Source organism: Scylla paramamosain, chromosome 46, assembly GCF_035594125.1.
Source record: "Scylla paramamosain isolate STU-SP2022 chromosome 46, ASM3559412v1, whole genome shotgun sequence".
Taxonomy (NCBI): Eukaryota; Metazoa; Arthropoda; class Malacostraca; order Decapoda; family Portunidae; genus Scylla; species Scylla paramamosain.
Window position 1 is genome coordinate 4,634,632 of NC_087196.1, and position 16,226 is coordinate 4,650,857.

At 41.0% G+C, this 16,226-nt stretch overlaps 1 protein-coding gene and 2 long non-coding RNA genes across 11 annotated transcripts in view; 2 read left to right on the plus strand and 1 right to left on the minus strand.

Moving 5' to 3' along the window:
* Positions 1 to 865: 865 nt before the first annotated feature.
* Positions 866 to 11,409, plus strand: LOC135094595 (uncharacterized). 2 transcript variants are annotated; one of them, XR_010263884.1, is made up of 5 exons: positions 866 to 1,079; positions 4,082 to 4,190; positions 4,420 to 4,593; positions 9,300 to 9,552; positions 11,267 to 11,409. It is a non-coding gene; the product is annotated as an uncharacterized LOC135094595 (long non-coding RNA). The 2 variants fall into 2 exon arrangements; XR_010263885.1 differs by having other exon boundaries at positions 9,300 to 9,545; positions 11,267 to 11,408.
* LOC135094594 (uncharacterized) lies at positions 6,331 to 11,770 on the minus strand. 3 transcript variants are annotated; one of them, XR_010263882.1, is made up of 4 exons: positions 11,394 to 11,770; positions 10,418 to 10,496; positions 9,385 to 9,529; positions 6,331 to 8,654 (listed from the first exon to the last, which is right to left on the minus strand). It is a non-coding gene; the product is annotated as an uncharacterized LOC135094594 (long non-coding RNA). The 3 variants fall into 3 exon arrangements; XR_010263883.1 differs by having other exon boundaries at positions 9,407 to 9,529; positions 11,394 to 11,768; XR_010263881.1 differs by having other exon boundaries at positions 9,397 to 9,529; positions 11,394 to 11,768.
* Positions 11,771 to 16,107: 4,337 nt separating this feature from the next.
* LOC135094556 (protein kinase C, brain isozyme-like) overlaps positions 16,108 to 16,226 on the plus strand; it is a 146,330-nt gene continuing 146,211 nt past the window's right edge. For 5 of the 6 annotated variants that reach the window (XM_063994756.1, XM_063994754.1, XM_063994752.1 and 2 more), the window contains exon 1: positions 16,109 to 16,226. This exon is cut by the window's right edge and continues 158 nt beyond it. In XM_063994756.1, the coding sequence (XP_063850826.1) occupies positions 16,185 to 16,226 (42 nt within the window). In that variant the 5' untranslated portion in view covers positions 16,109 to 16,184. The other variant, XM_063994755.1, reaches the window with a different exon arrangement.

Below are 16,226 nucleotides of genomic sequence, written 5' to 3' on the forward strand. Positions count from 1 at the left end.
TCAGTGAATTATGGGCTAAATGTATTTAAAACTCTCTCTCTCTCTCTCTCTCTCTCTCTCTCTCTCTCTCTCTCTCTCTCTCTCTCTCTCTCTCTCTCTCTCTCTCTCTCTCTCTCTGCTTCAATTTACATCGCATATAAATATATTTATAATTAAAATTAATAATCAATTTATATGTTTGCATTACTTCATAATTTGTTTTAAAATACTACAGACATGTCTGGGTCAAAGAAATTAGTCCAATGTGGAGTGGGTCACAGGAGACGCTCGCAGGAGAGAGAGAGAGAGAGAGAGAGAGAGAGAGAGAGAGAGAGAGAGAGAGAGAGAGAGAGAGAGAGAGAGAGAAAAGAACCTGACGTAGCAGCAGGAGGCCTACCGTGTACAACAAAGGTTGAAGCAAGCCAGTAATTATATGACCCCCATAGAAAGGCTGTTGACACCTCTGGAAACCATTAACTGGAGTTTGGGAATCTCTGTCTGTCTCTGGGAATTATTGTTGTTTTAAATGCAAAATAGAAAAGACTTCATGATGATAAATTAAGAGATAGCACACTATCAATGCGATGCTTCAAGTCACACAAGCTTTTTTAATGACTTCACATTACACCACACAAGGGATGAGACATTGCACAGTGTAAGCGCCGCCAGGATGAGTTTGAATTTGGCTCTTGAATTAGTAATATGTCAATACTTTAACAATTACAATTATAATGGCTTAGAATTTATTTTAACACGTTTATATTTTATTATAATTAATTGTATATTAGTTTTGTATAATATGAGAGTAGTTGGTGCTTGTTATTGGAAGCGGAAAGTGTTTGGTGGATTGGTGTGGGTGTGTGGTTGACAGCCGCGGGCTGGCAGGGAGGGATGTGCACTGGGCAGCAGACATCAGACACGGAGGGACTGTGTTCGAAGGGTGCCGTGAGCTGCTGCTTTATTTAACATGGATTTTCGCTTAACAAGACAGTGACACGGTGCGTGGCTGCTTGCGTGTGCTGATGCAAGCTTGCTGCCTGCTGGGAGGTGCCTGGGAAGGCAGCCAGCTGCTCCTGAGGACCACCATGGCTCCAGCATTGGTAAGTGACCCACCCACCACTTGTCCAGCCAGGGAGTTAGTACAGTTTGTTGCAATAGGCGGTAACTGATATTGTTGTTCCTTATGATGAGACTGTCACGCAAAACAGGACGGTCAAGTGAACTTTTTTTTCCTTAATGTTTATTTTTAAGGCTCATATCTCACATATTTTCTCGTTAGGAATATATTTATGTGACAACATTTCACGGTGCTACAAACGGTCCTAGCCTCCAGGACAAAATACCCACGAATTAATCACAAAAAAAAAAAAAGAAAAAAAAAAAATAGCCAATGTTATCAGCTGAGGTGGAGGCAGCCTTCCCTCTTATATCCCCCAATATTTGCTTCATCTCTCCCTTTTTGTTAGCCAAACATGTAACAAAGTGGACATACATATCTAAGCTTTCATATCAGCGGGCTAGATATATCCGCCATTGTCTAATTTGGTGTGATGAAAGAATAATAGGCAAAATAGAGGCCGCCTCCTTGACTGATGTTGCCGCTAAGGGCCGCCATGATGGATTGCTACCTGTGCTAACCTGTCTGTTCCAATATTTTTTTTTTTTTTTTTTACTTCTTTATTCGGCTTCTATAGTATGTTTTTATGGTTTAGAAAAATATTTAGTTGCATTTTAAGTGTTTTCCTTGCTTCTGTTAAATTAATATGTTGAATTTGCTGTTGTTTTTTATGTAAATATAGGCTCGTTTTTCGCTGTATTTTTACATATCCCCCTAAGTCACTTTTTTTATTTCAAGCTATAATTATGTGTTTATTGTTTCTAAAAATCGCTTATGATTTTTAAAGTGTTTCTTTGTTCCTGATGAGTTAAATAAGTGGACTTTAAAATGGTTTATGATCCTGTTAAAAGTTGTGATTACAACATTTTTGGTATTATTATTTCTCTATTTCAATTTGTAACTAACTTTAGATTGTTTCAAAATGTAGTTCATATTTTTTACAGTGTTTTACCTTCTTATTAAGTCAAAATGGGTGGACTTTTCTATGGTTTTTAATCGTGTTTAGGTTCCAACACTTTTTTTTACACATTTCTATTTTATTTGTTTATTTCTGGTTCTAGGTAACTTTTGATTGTATGAAAATATAGTTCATATTTTCTTATTTGTTTTTCATTTCTGTAAGTTCAAGTTTTGTGCACTTTTCAGTGATTTTAGTGGTGTGAAATGTTCCAACATTTTTTTCCATATTTCATTTGGATATTTTTTAAATACTACTCAGGCTGGAGATGTTATAATATTGTGAATATTAATTAAAGTATTTGTCAAGTCAAAATATGCAAGACATTCGAGCCTGGCTCCATTTTTTCTAAGGGTCAATTTCAAAATGAAATCCGTTATGGTACGTAAATTTTACGTGACGTCATCAATGACGTCACGACCCGGGGCCTTGATCCGCTCCAGTGTCTCGTCATCAATATTTAGCGTTCCTGGTGTGTTTTGGGGTGTCTAAGGTGTGTTTTGGTATGTTTTAAGTGTTTTGGGCTGCTTTGGATGAGTTTGGGTGTGTTTTGGGGTGATTTAAGTGTGTTTTGGGCAGTTTTGGATGAGTTTGGATGTGTTTTGGGGTGTTTTAAGTGTGTTTTGGATGAGTCTGGGTGTGTTTTAGGGTGATTTAAGTGTGTTTTGGGCTGTTTTAGATGAATTTGGGTGTTTTGGGGTGTTTTAAGTGTCTTTTGGGCTCTTTTGGATGAGTTTGGATGTGTTTTGGGATGATTTAGGTGTGTTTTGGGCTGTTTTGGATGAGTTTGGGTGTGTTTTCGGGTGTTTTAAGTGTGTTTCGGGCTGCTTTGGATGATTTCGGGTGTGTTTCAGGGTTTTAAGTGTGTTTTGGGCTGTTTTGGATGAGTTTGGGTGTGTTTCAAGGTTTAAGTGTGTTTTGGGATGTTTTAGATTTTGTTTGGGTGTGTTTTGGGATGATTTAAGTGTGTTTTGGGCTGTTTTGGATGTTTGAGTGTATTTTGGGGTGTTTAAAGTGTGTTTCGGGCTGCTTTGGATGAGTTTGGGTGTGTTTCAGGATGTTTAAAGTGTGTTTCGGGCTGCTTTGGATGAGTTTGGGTGTGTTTCGGGATGTTTAAAGTGTGTTTCGGGCTGCTTTGGATGAGTTTGGGTGTATTTTGGAGTGATTTAAGTGTGTTTCAGGCTGCTTTGGATGAGTTTGGGTGTATTTTGGAGTGATTTAAATGTGTTTTGGGCTGTTTTGGATGAGTTTGGGTGTGTTTCGGGGTGTTTAAAGTGTGTTTCGGGCTCCTTTGGATGAGTTTGGGTGTGTTTTGGGATGTTTAAAGTATGTTTTGGGCTGTTTTGGATGAGTTTGGGTGTGTTTTGGAGTGTTTAAAGTGTGTTTTGGGCTGTTTTGGATGAGTTTGGGTGTATTTTGGGGTGATTTAAGTGTGTTTTGGGCTGTTTTGGATGTTTGAGTGTATTTTGGGGTGTTTTAAGTGTGTTTTGGGCTACTTTGGATGAGTTTGGATGTGTTTTGGGGTGTTTTAAGTGTGTTTTGGGCTGTCTTGGATGAGTTTGATTGTGTTTTGGGTGGGTATGGATGTGTGTCTGGGTGTTTTAATTGGGTTTGGATGTGTTTTTAGGTGTTTTAGGTGAGTTTGTGGGTGTTTCAGGTGCGTTCGTATATTTTTTATGTGTTTAGGATGTTTCTGGTGTATTTTGGGAATGGTTTGGCATGTTTTTTTTTTTTTTTTTTGTTTAGAGGTGTTTTAAGATGCTTGAGTGTAACTTGGCATGTGTTGGGTGTGTTTGGATACATTTTTGGATGTTTTTAAGGTGTTTTAGTATGATATAAGTTTTTTTTTTTTGGTGTTTTGTGGTTGATGTGGGCATGTTGGAGATGAGCATTGCGGGTGTGAAGGTAGAGGTGGGGTGCTTGAGGTAAGATAAAAGATTCTGGGGTGTTTTGGGGAGGTGCTGCAATAGTAGAAGTGTGTCAGGGATGTTATAGCATGTGTTGTGATACAATCCTTTTCTTTTCAGACACAAAAGTAGAGAGAAGACAGAAAAGCAGGAAGACCACCACCACCACCACCACCACCACCAGCACAGTGAGAGAAAGGATAGAGACAAGCAGTGAAAGTTAATAAATGTATAATTAAATTTTTGTTCTTTTTATTGTCTTGAGTATGAAATGATTAGTAATCTGACAGGATCTCTCTCTCTCTCTCTCTCTCACACACACACACACACACACACACACAGACAGACAGCCACTTAACCTTAATCTAGCTTAAACAAACCAAACACAACCCAATCCAGTGAAAACAAACCAAACCTTACACAAACGATCCCAAACTTAACCTCCCCTCAACCCACAGGCACTGATGGGTGTGGCGTTCGACACAGGTTTCACCATTAGTCTGACTGTGGGGGCTGCATTCTCCCACTGGGGAAGTACTGGCTGGTTGGTGGCCTTGGCTGTCTACCCACTCACTCTTCCTGTGGCTGACATACTGTTCTTTGCTCTCTTCTTCCAGGAATTGTTGCCCGAGGTGAGTCTGTGTGTGTGTGTGTGTGTGTGTGTGTGTGTGTGTGTGTGTGTGTGTGTGTGTGTGTGTGTGCAGGAACCATCATCATCAGCCACTGAGGCTGATGATGATGGTTTTTGCTTTCACTCTCATCAGGGATAGCCAGACCAACCTGGGGCTGTACTCTGGGCTGACGCTGTATGCCGTAGGTGAGTCTGGAGGGGCTGAGATAATGGGTGACTTAGGTAAACACACACAAACACTTAAAAAAGGCTAGTACTGTTCAGCCTTGCTCAAGAAGGGACCAGTAATTATGAGACTGGAAGGAAGATGCGAAGATCACAGAGGTGGCTGGGGCTCAGTGCTTGGAACAGCTGTCACTCTCTGTTATCCTGCAGCTCACAAGCTTCTTCTGACCGGGAGAAAGAAGGCGCAGCAATTCAGTTTTTACCGTGCATGTGTTCTATCAACTTACTATTCCTGTATCTGTCTTCCTTTTCTGCCCAGAGTTTCTCTCTTGGGAGTGATAGCTGTGACCAGCACTGGTGCAGCCTTGACCATCTGTCACGGCTGTCTCTGATCTTCCCACCTTCCTTCTTGTCTCATAATTACTGAATTCAACTCAAACAAAGGCCATCATAGCCTTCTTAAGAAGATCAGAAACATAAGAAATAGGGGAAGCTTCAAGAAGCCATCAGGGCTACATTTGGCAGTCCCTGCATCCCTTCATTGTTAAGCTTGCTGGGATCCATTGTAATGTAAGGGGAATGAAATGTCAGCCATGAAATGAGAAGGTGGTGCAATGATGAAATGGGCAGAGGACCTGGGAGAGACATCTCACTCCACTGTGCCTGACAGTCTCTGTGAGTCAGACGAGCACAGCATCTTCAGGGCATCTGAGTTGCCACACTTGATGATTTGCCACTTTGTGTTGCCTTCCACGGTTGTAAGTGGAGCATTGAAGCTTTGCTGTGTGGTGTGCTCTCATGTTTATACTTCACTGTTCTCTGTGGCCATTGTAAAACCACATTCAGGGTATATGTACAAGCTACATTATGAAATGTAAATAGATATCTTGTGTAGACTCTGATGCCATTCCCAACCTGTCCCATATGATAAATCCACATAGAAATATTGCAAAAACCGGGGAAATCCAAAATCTGCAGCACTTTTGGTCCCAGGAATTTTAAATGAGGGATTCTCAACTGTATATAATCAGAGTATTGTTGAGAGTGTGATGAATGTTAAAGTGGTCATGGTGTGTGTGTGTGTGTGTGTGTGATAAGAGGAAGGTAGTTAATAAGATCATTAAATGCATGTGTAGTGAAGGAGGAGGAGGAGGAGGAGAGGCATGCACTTACCAAGATTAGAAGAGCAGTAAGCTTGAAAATATTGGTATAATATAGCAAGAGATGCAACAAATGGGATGGATAAGTGCATGTGTGGTGCTTTTGTTAAGAATGACGGGGATGAATGAGTGTTGTCGGTGAGGCGTATTGTGAAGTGTTAATCAAGAGGGTTTAGAAGGAATGTTTGGTAGTGATCAGTGTGAAGTAAGAGGAGAGGATGCATGACTGTTTTTATTGTGAGATGTGCATGTGAAATGTATTTGGTGAAAAATAAGGATGTTTTTTTGTGAATTCATAGGTATAGAATAAGACAAATAGATACGGAAAAGTTGTGGGGTGTTTCAGGATTGTCTGGCCCACGTGATACACTGTTAAAGGGAGTGAAAAGTTTGTGAAAAGTAAAAAACCACCATTTGAGTGATATTCTTTATTCTTTAAGTTCAATGTCTTCATAACCATCCATTTTCCTTAAGTTGCATTACTTTTCTATCTTCTGCCGGCAAACATTGACTGCAATCAAGGCTGGTGGTGCCTTGTTGCAGGGTCTGATGTTAGGAAGAGGCAAACGGAAGGGGTCTATAGCCAGTGCTAGATGTGCTACCCACCTGGTGCCATCCTGTCTGCAATCAAGGCTGGTGGTGCCTTGTCGCAGGGTCTGACGTCAGGAAGAGCTAGATGGAGGTTGTCTACAGGCAGTACTGGGTGTTGGAAGCTGGATGCCACAGCACATCAAGTGCCAACTGACTCTAGTGTAATGTTTAGTGTAGGATGCATTGTTATGGTCTGTATGTCTTTGGCAGTGGTCTTTGCTTGCCCACTGGCTCTCATCGGTAAAGCCCTGGAGGTATTTTCATGTTTATCTGTTGACCAGTGTAAGAACCACCAGCTGGTAAAGCAAGCTGTTTGGAGTGCCTTGCTTGTACCTGAGCCCTATTGGCAACAGTTCTGCCAGTGTTGGAGGAGTGAGGGACAGACCTTTGTAGAATTCTTTAGGAGAAAGACCATAGTCTTTAGGAAATACCTTGATAGTGAAAATCTCAAAAATGATTTTTATTCATTGTCTCACTTGTTATTGTCAGAGGATGCAAAAAAAATATTCAGCCATTCAGGAACATTTACAAAACAGAAGAGTGTGTACCCTTGGTGAAGCGAGTCCACTTGCTGGCTTGTGTGCTCTTACTCATTCATTGTATAATTACAGGCCTTATGCAGCTTCCTCCTAGTCCTCCTCCCAGTCCAGGCAGGCTGTTTACACTCCTCACCTGTCTCAGGATCCTGCAGTTTCTCAAGCAGGCAACAATAAGTGGTCAGGTGACTCTGCCATTTCCCTGGGATGTCACATTCTCAGCACATGTCAGGTGGGAATGGTGGCCACCGGGGGGCTGGTACAAGCTCTGTTGGTGAGATTTCCTCTTTTCTGTTGATATTGTAAGTGGAGCGGATCACACGATACAAGACTGCTGGAAATTACCACACGGGCCGTCACAGCAGAGTGCTCCCCCTCTCTTGGTCAGCACGGCTACACATTTGAGAGATAATTTGGAACCTTGTCCTCCAGTCACTGCCAGTAATCACTCAGTTAATGTTCCTCCTTCAACAGCTCCTTTGAATCTTTCATTTCTCATGGTTCAGTAGCTGCTGATCAGTTGAGTCCACCCTCCTTCCCTGTAGCTGCTGATCACTTCAGTCCACCCTCCTTCCCTGTCAGAGTCCTTCACGACACAGGTGCAGCTGTCCTTTGTTACTAAATCAGCAGCCCATTTTTGAGGGGATTGTCACACTGGTAATTGGGCACTGGTGAGTGGTGTGACAGGTGGGCTAGGATTCCCCCGTGTTGGATGTCTTTGTGTTCCCCCGTTGTGTCTGGGTACGTCACATTAGTTGTGGATCAAATCCCTGTTGATGGCGTGACCACTGTTAGGAAATGAGCTTGCGGGTAACCTCGTGTCTACCTCAGCCGTGGCGTCATCCATTCCTGCCCAACAGAATAACACTGCTCAGTTGGAGGCTGCCATTCCTGACCCGTTCCCTGCACGTGCCGTGACGCGCAGCACGAGTCGTGCATCTAGCCCCGATCTCCCTCAGCATGTCACTCTCTCCACTGCTGCGGAGCCTATTAGCCAGGGTGATCCAGATTTGTGCCTTGTTGACTGCTTTTTGTGATTCTCCTTTAAATGGTACATCCTCCATTCATGTTGATAAACAGGACCCTGCAGTTGTGGTGCTGACAGTCAGACTCCTGTCTCATGCAGTATTCTTGTGAGGGTGCAAGCTGAAGATCCAGAGCTGAATTCTTGTTTTACACGGGCCGTCAGCGAGGCCGAGGATGATGCAGGGCCCCAGTGCTATTATTTAAGGTCAGGAGTGTTAATGCACAAGTACTGCCATCCTGAATATCCTGCAGGGCGGCACTGGTTAGTCAGTCACCAAGTTGTAGTTCCTCATCCCCTGTGGAACACAATCCTGAGCACAGCTCATGGTGGTGTGGAGTCACTTGGGAGTTCATAAGATTCTCTCTCTCTCTCTCTCTCTCTCTCTCTCTCTCTCTCTCTCTCTCTCTCTCTCTCTCTCTCTCTCTCTCTCTCTCTCTCTCTCTCTCTCTCTCTTGGAAGTTCAATTTATCAAAGGACTCAAAGACCCCTCTTGGTAGAGATGCCTGTGAATCTGTGTTCCTGGCGGTGGTGGTGGTGGCAGCGGCACTTGGAACACTGGCTCTCCTGTCTCCTCATCCACATCCTGAGAGAGAGAGAGAGAGAGAGAGAGAGAGAGAGAGAGAGAGAGAGAGAGAGAGAGAGAGAGAGAGAGAGAGAGAGAGAGAGAGAGAGAGAGAGAGAGAGAGGTAAGGTAGACAGACATTTAGAGATAGATACAGATGGTTAGGTTAGGGAGATAGACATTGAAATAGAGGGAGAGATAGAGGTGGTTAGGTTAGGTTCGGTAGGTAATTAGAGGAGTGGGTAGACTGATGTATTGACAGCTACATTAATAGATAGACAAGGCAACAGATAGATAAGTAAGCACACAACCTCTGAAATTATCACTAACATGAAAAAAAACTCTTGAAAACCCTGACACTTAAAAATAAAATTAAAATACCAGAAACGAGACAATTAGATATTCAACAAACCAATTCTTCTATTAATCAAGTCTTAGTAAAAATTAATAGAGATTACTACAAAGATGTGTGTGGCCAGCTGTGGTGTAGCAGAGTGGTCCACGAGACTGTCCCTTTCCACCAGGGGCTGATGGGGCTAAGAGTGTCAATGATGTGTGTGTGTGTGTGTGTGTGTGTGTGTGTGTGTGAGATTGCTGAACTGACATGGAAATAGATATATAAGTCATAGTAGTAGTAGTAGTAAAAGTAATATTGCTTTCCACCAGGGACTGACAGAGATAAGAAAGTGAATGATGTGCATCTGAGTGTGTGACTGCCAGCCTGGTGTAAGTCACACCATCACCCAGTCACCTGATGACTCGCCTGGCATCACCTGCAGAGCTGTGAGAGGCAGGAGCACGGAAGGGGAGGTGTTCACAAGACATGTCAACACCACCAGTGTGAGGGGAAGTGTATGGTGAGCCATACTGGTGCTGCATGCAACTCCTGTGCTGACCTGGGAGGGAAGGCAGGTGAGAGGTGAGTGGGTGAGTGAGATGCATGTCAGTGTATACAGTGGTGGAATGAAGGTAGGAGTGAGTGAGTGAGTGAGTGAGAGTGATTATGGATAGATTGACTGAGTGACTGACTGACACACAAACAGACACACAAGTATACAAACAGTAGTAAGAGTACAAGATATGCATTGGAATAAACACATAAACAAATGATGGATGGAGAAATGAAGACAACACACACACACACACACATTGCGCAGACTCAGGTCACTAGGGACACCGACAGACAAGTTAAGGTGGGTGTACCTCATCATCATCCTCCCCAAACTCCAGTATGCCTTCCCAGCGTGGTCCTCCTCCCTCACACACACTCAACAGCTATAGCTGGAGAGTGTGCAGAAAAGGGCGTGCAGGGTCATCCTTGGCCCTGCCTACACCACCTATGATGAAGCCCTGACCACCCTGAGTCTGTCCAGACTATCCACCAGGCACCGAGAGGCTCTGGGGAAGTTTGGAAGGGGACTACCACGTCATCCACGCCTACAACACATGCTGCCGCCTGATGTGCCTCGCCCAGTCCGTGCCACAAGACACCACAGCCAGATAATGCCCCTAAAGACACTGCGCACAGACCAGTACAGACTCAGCGCGATTCCCACCATGGTGCGAGCCATCAATCAATAGTATTTCGTTTCTAGGTTAGACTTAGCTTTAGGATTAATGTTAAGTATTTCCCCACCCCCTCTGTACATTCAGTTTGTAAACTGCCTTGATAATAAACCGTTTATTATTTATTATTATTATTATTATTATTATTATTATTATTATTAACAACACACACACACACACACACACACACACACACACACACACACACACACACACACCTGTTGGATATAGTAAGGTGACAGTCAATTCTTGCCAGTATTTGATAATCGACACTCTTGCACCGAGAATCCTTTGAGCCTGGAAAAGAAACAGACTCATTAATCAGTCTCACCATTACTGACAACTTCACATTGAACACAAAACAAGATAATAATGTCAGTTTGGGGGCATGAACACAGGAGAGCTGGAGTGTGAGGAGGAGAGGAAGAACTGAGGGAATAATGGACACCATGAAAGACAACCTTGTAATGGCTGTGAGTGAGCAAGGCTTACAAAAAGCAGCATTGCAGAAGGTTGATGAATGAAAAATTATTTGCTGTAGTGACCCAAACAAACATGATTAATTTTTCTGTGTGTGTGTGTGTGTGTGTGTGTGTAGGTGTGTGTGTGTGTGAACTGAGAGAGAGAGAGAGAGAGAGAGAGAGAGAGAGAGAGAGACTATGCCACCAACCAGTCACTGGCTACCATACAGCCATAATTCATCTCTCTCTCTCTCTCTCCCTCTCCCTCTCTATATATCATTATATCAAGCATTTACTGTAAGAAAAAATGTATTTATAATTAACACATGTCATACAAAAACCGGCGAAGTGAACGAGTGAGATGAGGAATGCTGGCGTTTGCCGTGCCAAGTGCCAATTAGCAACAGCCGAGTATCTGAAGCTTGTTTGTATCGGATTTTGGGTCTGAACTGTAAACAAAAACTCTCAAATTGGGGCACTGGTATGCCCTGTGTGCTCATTCTCCCCAGCATTCCGCTTCTTTCTTCATCTATTCTATTCGTGGTCTTTCATTCACTCCCATTTGGGTTCTGTCACAAATGACTCACTCCCACCCCTCTCCCACAGACCAGACTGACCTACGGAAGGACTGTTACTCTGGGAGAGACACCTGACAGACGCCTTACAGCACACAACACTTGGGACACACTCCCCAAGCCGTATCATAGACACTGCAGTCGTGATATACTCGTACCTCTAATCCTGGTGACATGGCAAAACACCACTACTGCAGTCTTTTGGTGCTGCAGTATGGTGGCCGCCCTGTGCTGAGGCGAGGCGGCCGCTGTCAAGTCTGAGGATGCCTCGATGGCACCGCCGAGTCTGGGCAACAAACCTGTCCAAGGAGTCTGCCAAGATCTTCGTACATTCTTTGGTCTTGATGTTGTGGGACTGTGATGAGGCTATGAGGATCGTAAGAGCCCTGGCGGAAACCTATGAGGGTATCACAAGCGTGGTACTCGTCCTGTCCTTTGAAGAAGCCCTCTCGACTAGGTAGCAGGTAGCCGTTTTTGTACTAAGGACTTCAAGGCCCCTGTGTATAAATATTTTGATTCATTATTAAATTTGCGTATTTACTTATTTATTTTATTTAAACAATCATTCACTCTATTCCACATTTTATAAATTAGTATTAAGTCTCCCATTTCTCTTCTTTGTTCCAATGTTTGCAGATCAATTTCCTTTAACCTGTCTTCATAATTATGTTAATCCTTCCAGATCTGGAACCATCTTCGTTGTCATCCTTTGTATCCTTTATTTTTTTTTTTCATGTTTCTTTTTATGAGGAGACCACAGTGATTCAGCATATTCCAACTTCGCTTTAATCATGGTGGGTAATTCTTTCTCGTCATATTGAAACGTACCTCTACCAGCAGGCAAAGGGCGCCTCACACCGTTGCGGGGTTCGGGGCGTGTGTCGGGAAGGACTTTACCTGCCGGACAGGGATCCAAACTGTCTTACGCTGAATAAACTGCTGCTAAACGTGTGATTCAACGTCTTTAATTACGATTTCCAAAATTTTGTATATAACACAAGTCAAACTGACAGGCCAGTACTTGCTGAGGTCACTTTTTTTTTCACTCTGTTTACCATCTATCTTTATCCATCTATCTTATACAACACGAAACAAATACGATAAAAAAAAGAAAAAAGAATCAAACTTCAGTCTCCCCAAAGAGAAATAAAAAAAAAGAAAACGGGCGAAAAAAAGACGAAAAATGAGGATGGGAATAAAAAAAAGAGGGGGGGGAGGGGCCACGGGGGAACATAATAAAGAGAATGTGCTTCACTTTACCTTATTACTATTAGGTTAATGACAAGTGGTATTTCACAGGTGTGGCGAGGCGCGTCCCTGCACACCTGAGCAAGGGAGAGAAGGTGATTTTCCTGCTGTTAAGATTCTTCTGGGATGATGCATAAGTGTATGGATAGATAGATAGATAGATAGATAGATAGATAGATAAAATACTTGAATAAATAAATAAATAAATACGTAAATAAAGTAAAATATTAAGAGATCTAAGTTTATCGTACATCTCTATTAATTATCGTACATTTATCATAGGTAGATAGATAAATAGATAAAATGAATTAATAAGTAAATACGTAAATCAAGTAAAATATTAAGAGATCTAAGTTTATCATGCATCTCTATCAATTATCGTACATTTATCCATTTATTTAATTACTTTATATTACGTGATAGTTTAATAGGCTAAAGTGTTTTTTTTTTGGGGGGAGGGGAATTTTAATGATTCTAGTAATAATTTAACAGGCTGTAATGGAAGTTATTGCAGTTTTCAACGGTGTTTTCATAAATAGTGGTAGTTTAACAGGCTGTAGTAGAAGTTAGCGTGATCTTCAAGGGTGTCTGAATAACTGTATCTAAAATCTATGTTCATTTTTATATTACTAAAAAAAAAAAAAAAAGAAAATATATATATATATAATATATATATATATATATATATATATAGATATATATATATATATATATATATATATATATATATATATATATATATATATATATATATATATATATATATATATATATATATATATATACGAGTATATATATATATATATATATATATATATATATATATATATATATATATATATATATTATATAATATATATATATATATATATATATATATATATATATATTATATATATATATATATATATATATATATATTCTGGGAAGCGTTAATTGTTTCAGTGATGAAGTGAAGGAATGTTATCAGTGTGACGCTGTTACCGCAACCTTGACTGGAGTGACAAATCCTCCTCACACACACACACACACACACACACACACACTGATAAGACGCTCACTACAGGGTTGCTTAATTGTGATAAAGTAAGTCATTTTTGCTGATTAACTCTTGGTCAGAGTTTTGAAATGCTTTGTTCTTCATTGTCTTGTTTTTCAGAGGCCAGGGAAATGTTCACGTCAGTTGTAATGACTGTGTTTTTTGCTCATTAATTAATGGTGCTCGTGTTTATATATCTGTACGGTCAAAGAATTTAATAACATCCGCTAAAAGTTGTCAAGTTGTCGCAGGATTTCCGCATAAACATCCATGGAAGCCTCGCCAACTTTCATTAGAGCCTGTTGAACTGTCTCTGTCATGAAAACATCCTTGAAAACCCAACCACTTTCATTAGAGCCTCTTAAACTGCCACAGGAATCATGAAAACACCCTTAGAAACCTCAACAGCCGCGCCTAGAACCTGTAAAACGCCCTTTGGAATCATGAGAACCAAGTAACATTATAGAACCTAACGAGCTGTGAAAAATAATGAAAAACACCTTTGAAAACACCAGTAACTTCCACTACGGCCTGTTAAAATATCTAGAATCATGAAAAACACCTTTGAAAACACCAATAACTTCCACTACGGCCTATTAAATTACCAAGAATCATAAAAACACTTAAAAAACACCAGTAACTTCCACTACGGCCTATTAAACTATCTAAAATTATGAAAAAAACACCTTAGAAAACATCAGTAACTTCCACTACGACCTTTCAAACTATCTAGAATCATGAAAAACACCTTAGAAAACACCACTAACTTCCACTACGACCTTTCAAACTATCTAGAATCATAAAAACACCTTAGAAAACACCACTAACTTCCACTACGACCTTTCAAACTATCTAGAATCATAAAAACACCTTAGAAAACACCACTAACTTCCACTACGACCTTTCAAACTATCTAGAATCATAAAAACACCTTAGAAAACACCACTAACTTCCACTACGACCTTTCAAACTATCTAGAATCATAAAAACACCTTAGAAAACACCACTAACTTCCACTACGACCTGTTAAAATATCTTATAATCATGAAAAACACCTTTGAAAACACCAGTAACTTCCACTACGCCCTGTTAAACTATCTAAAACCATGAAAACACCTTTGAAAACACCAGTAACTTCCACTAGGACCTTTTAAACTAACGCTAGAATCATAAAAACACGCTTGAAAACCCCCAAGGATTTCCACCACAGCCTATTACAAACAGAGATAAGGTGACGGAGTGTTTGGAAGGGCAGAGCATTATTATTTATCTGGTAATACTGTTTTTTTCTTTGTGTACTGCGAAGAAGTGGTATAGTTGGTATCTGTTGTTGTTGTTGTTGTTGTTGTTGAGATTATTATTCTTAATTTTGTTTTTAATTATTCTTGCTCTCGTTTTTCTTGGTTTTGTTCTTATTGTGTTTGTTTTTCTTCTTGTTCTTCTTTTGAAAGTGTTAATGAAATATGTGGCTTATTTCAGTTAATTTAACATAATTGCAAATTCATTAGTAGCATTAACCCTGTGTAACATTTCCTAGCCTTAATCCAAGTCGTGTTTATGTCCTACCACATTCTCAACCAACTTAAGTTTATATTTTCCTCCGTTTATTTTCTCTTCCTCTTGCTTATTTTCCTTCTTTCTAATTTTTTTTTCTTCTTTCTTCCTCTCGTTTTCCTTCGTTCTCTTCCCTCTCATCTATCTCCATATGACCTGAATAAGACCCGCATCTTACTAATACCACTTTTTCCCCGAATATTTCCCTAAAACTTTCACTTTCCCCAACCTGACAGAAAATTTTCAATAGTTTCCCCTAAAATATCAATCAAAGAAAACCACATCTGACACGTCAACACACATGGACACCAAAATACAATGTTATCTTGTAAACTAACTGAGTACAAATGACTACAAGCACCCAGGAAGTACTTGAGCATACGAGAGAAGAAGTAAGAGTGAGGGAGAGTGAGAGGGCGAGCGGGGAGGGAGATTGTGGCTTTAACATAACCACTTGATGGAGCGGGACGTCTTCCTCTTCCTCTTGTGGCCGCTCTCCCCGCCTCCTCCTTCTTCTCCTCCTCCTCCTACTCCTCCACCTGGCTAGCCACTGAGCCTGCACCTCTCACTCAATCGATTTACTTCATCTTAATTCTCTCCTATGTCCCTCTTTTCTTGCTCAATTGCCCTTTTTCAGGTGGCCATTCAGTAATTCTTGTTGTTATCCTCCGTGTTGTGTGCTGTTATTTGTTTGTTAAGTGTTGAGAGGGGACTTTAATAAAATAAACTCGTCGTTATTCTGTCCTTAAAGTATTCGCTCTTCCACTGTTCCCGGACTTTTCCAATCACGCATTAAAGACAATTTATCTTCTAAAATGTAATAATAAGAGTCAGTAGTTTAGAATAAAAGGAAATATAGTAAAAAGTGCATTGTATATATTTAGAATTGCGCAGGAAAGGCAGTTTTTAATGTGAGGGTGGAAGGAAACGCAGTAGAAATTGTGGAAACAAGCGAAGTATTGTGAGAAATTATCGTACGTTTGGCTTGGCAGGTGATGCTGGGGCGCGGAGCAGACGACCGGCGGGGCTCACAGCTCAGTGCTCTGCAGGTAGTGGAGGAGAGAGGTACTGTTCATCTCGGTCGTGCGGGCGGGACTTGAACGCAAAAATGACGGATGAACAGCAGCAAAACCAGGAAGATGACAACAAC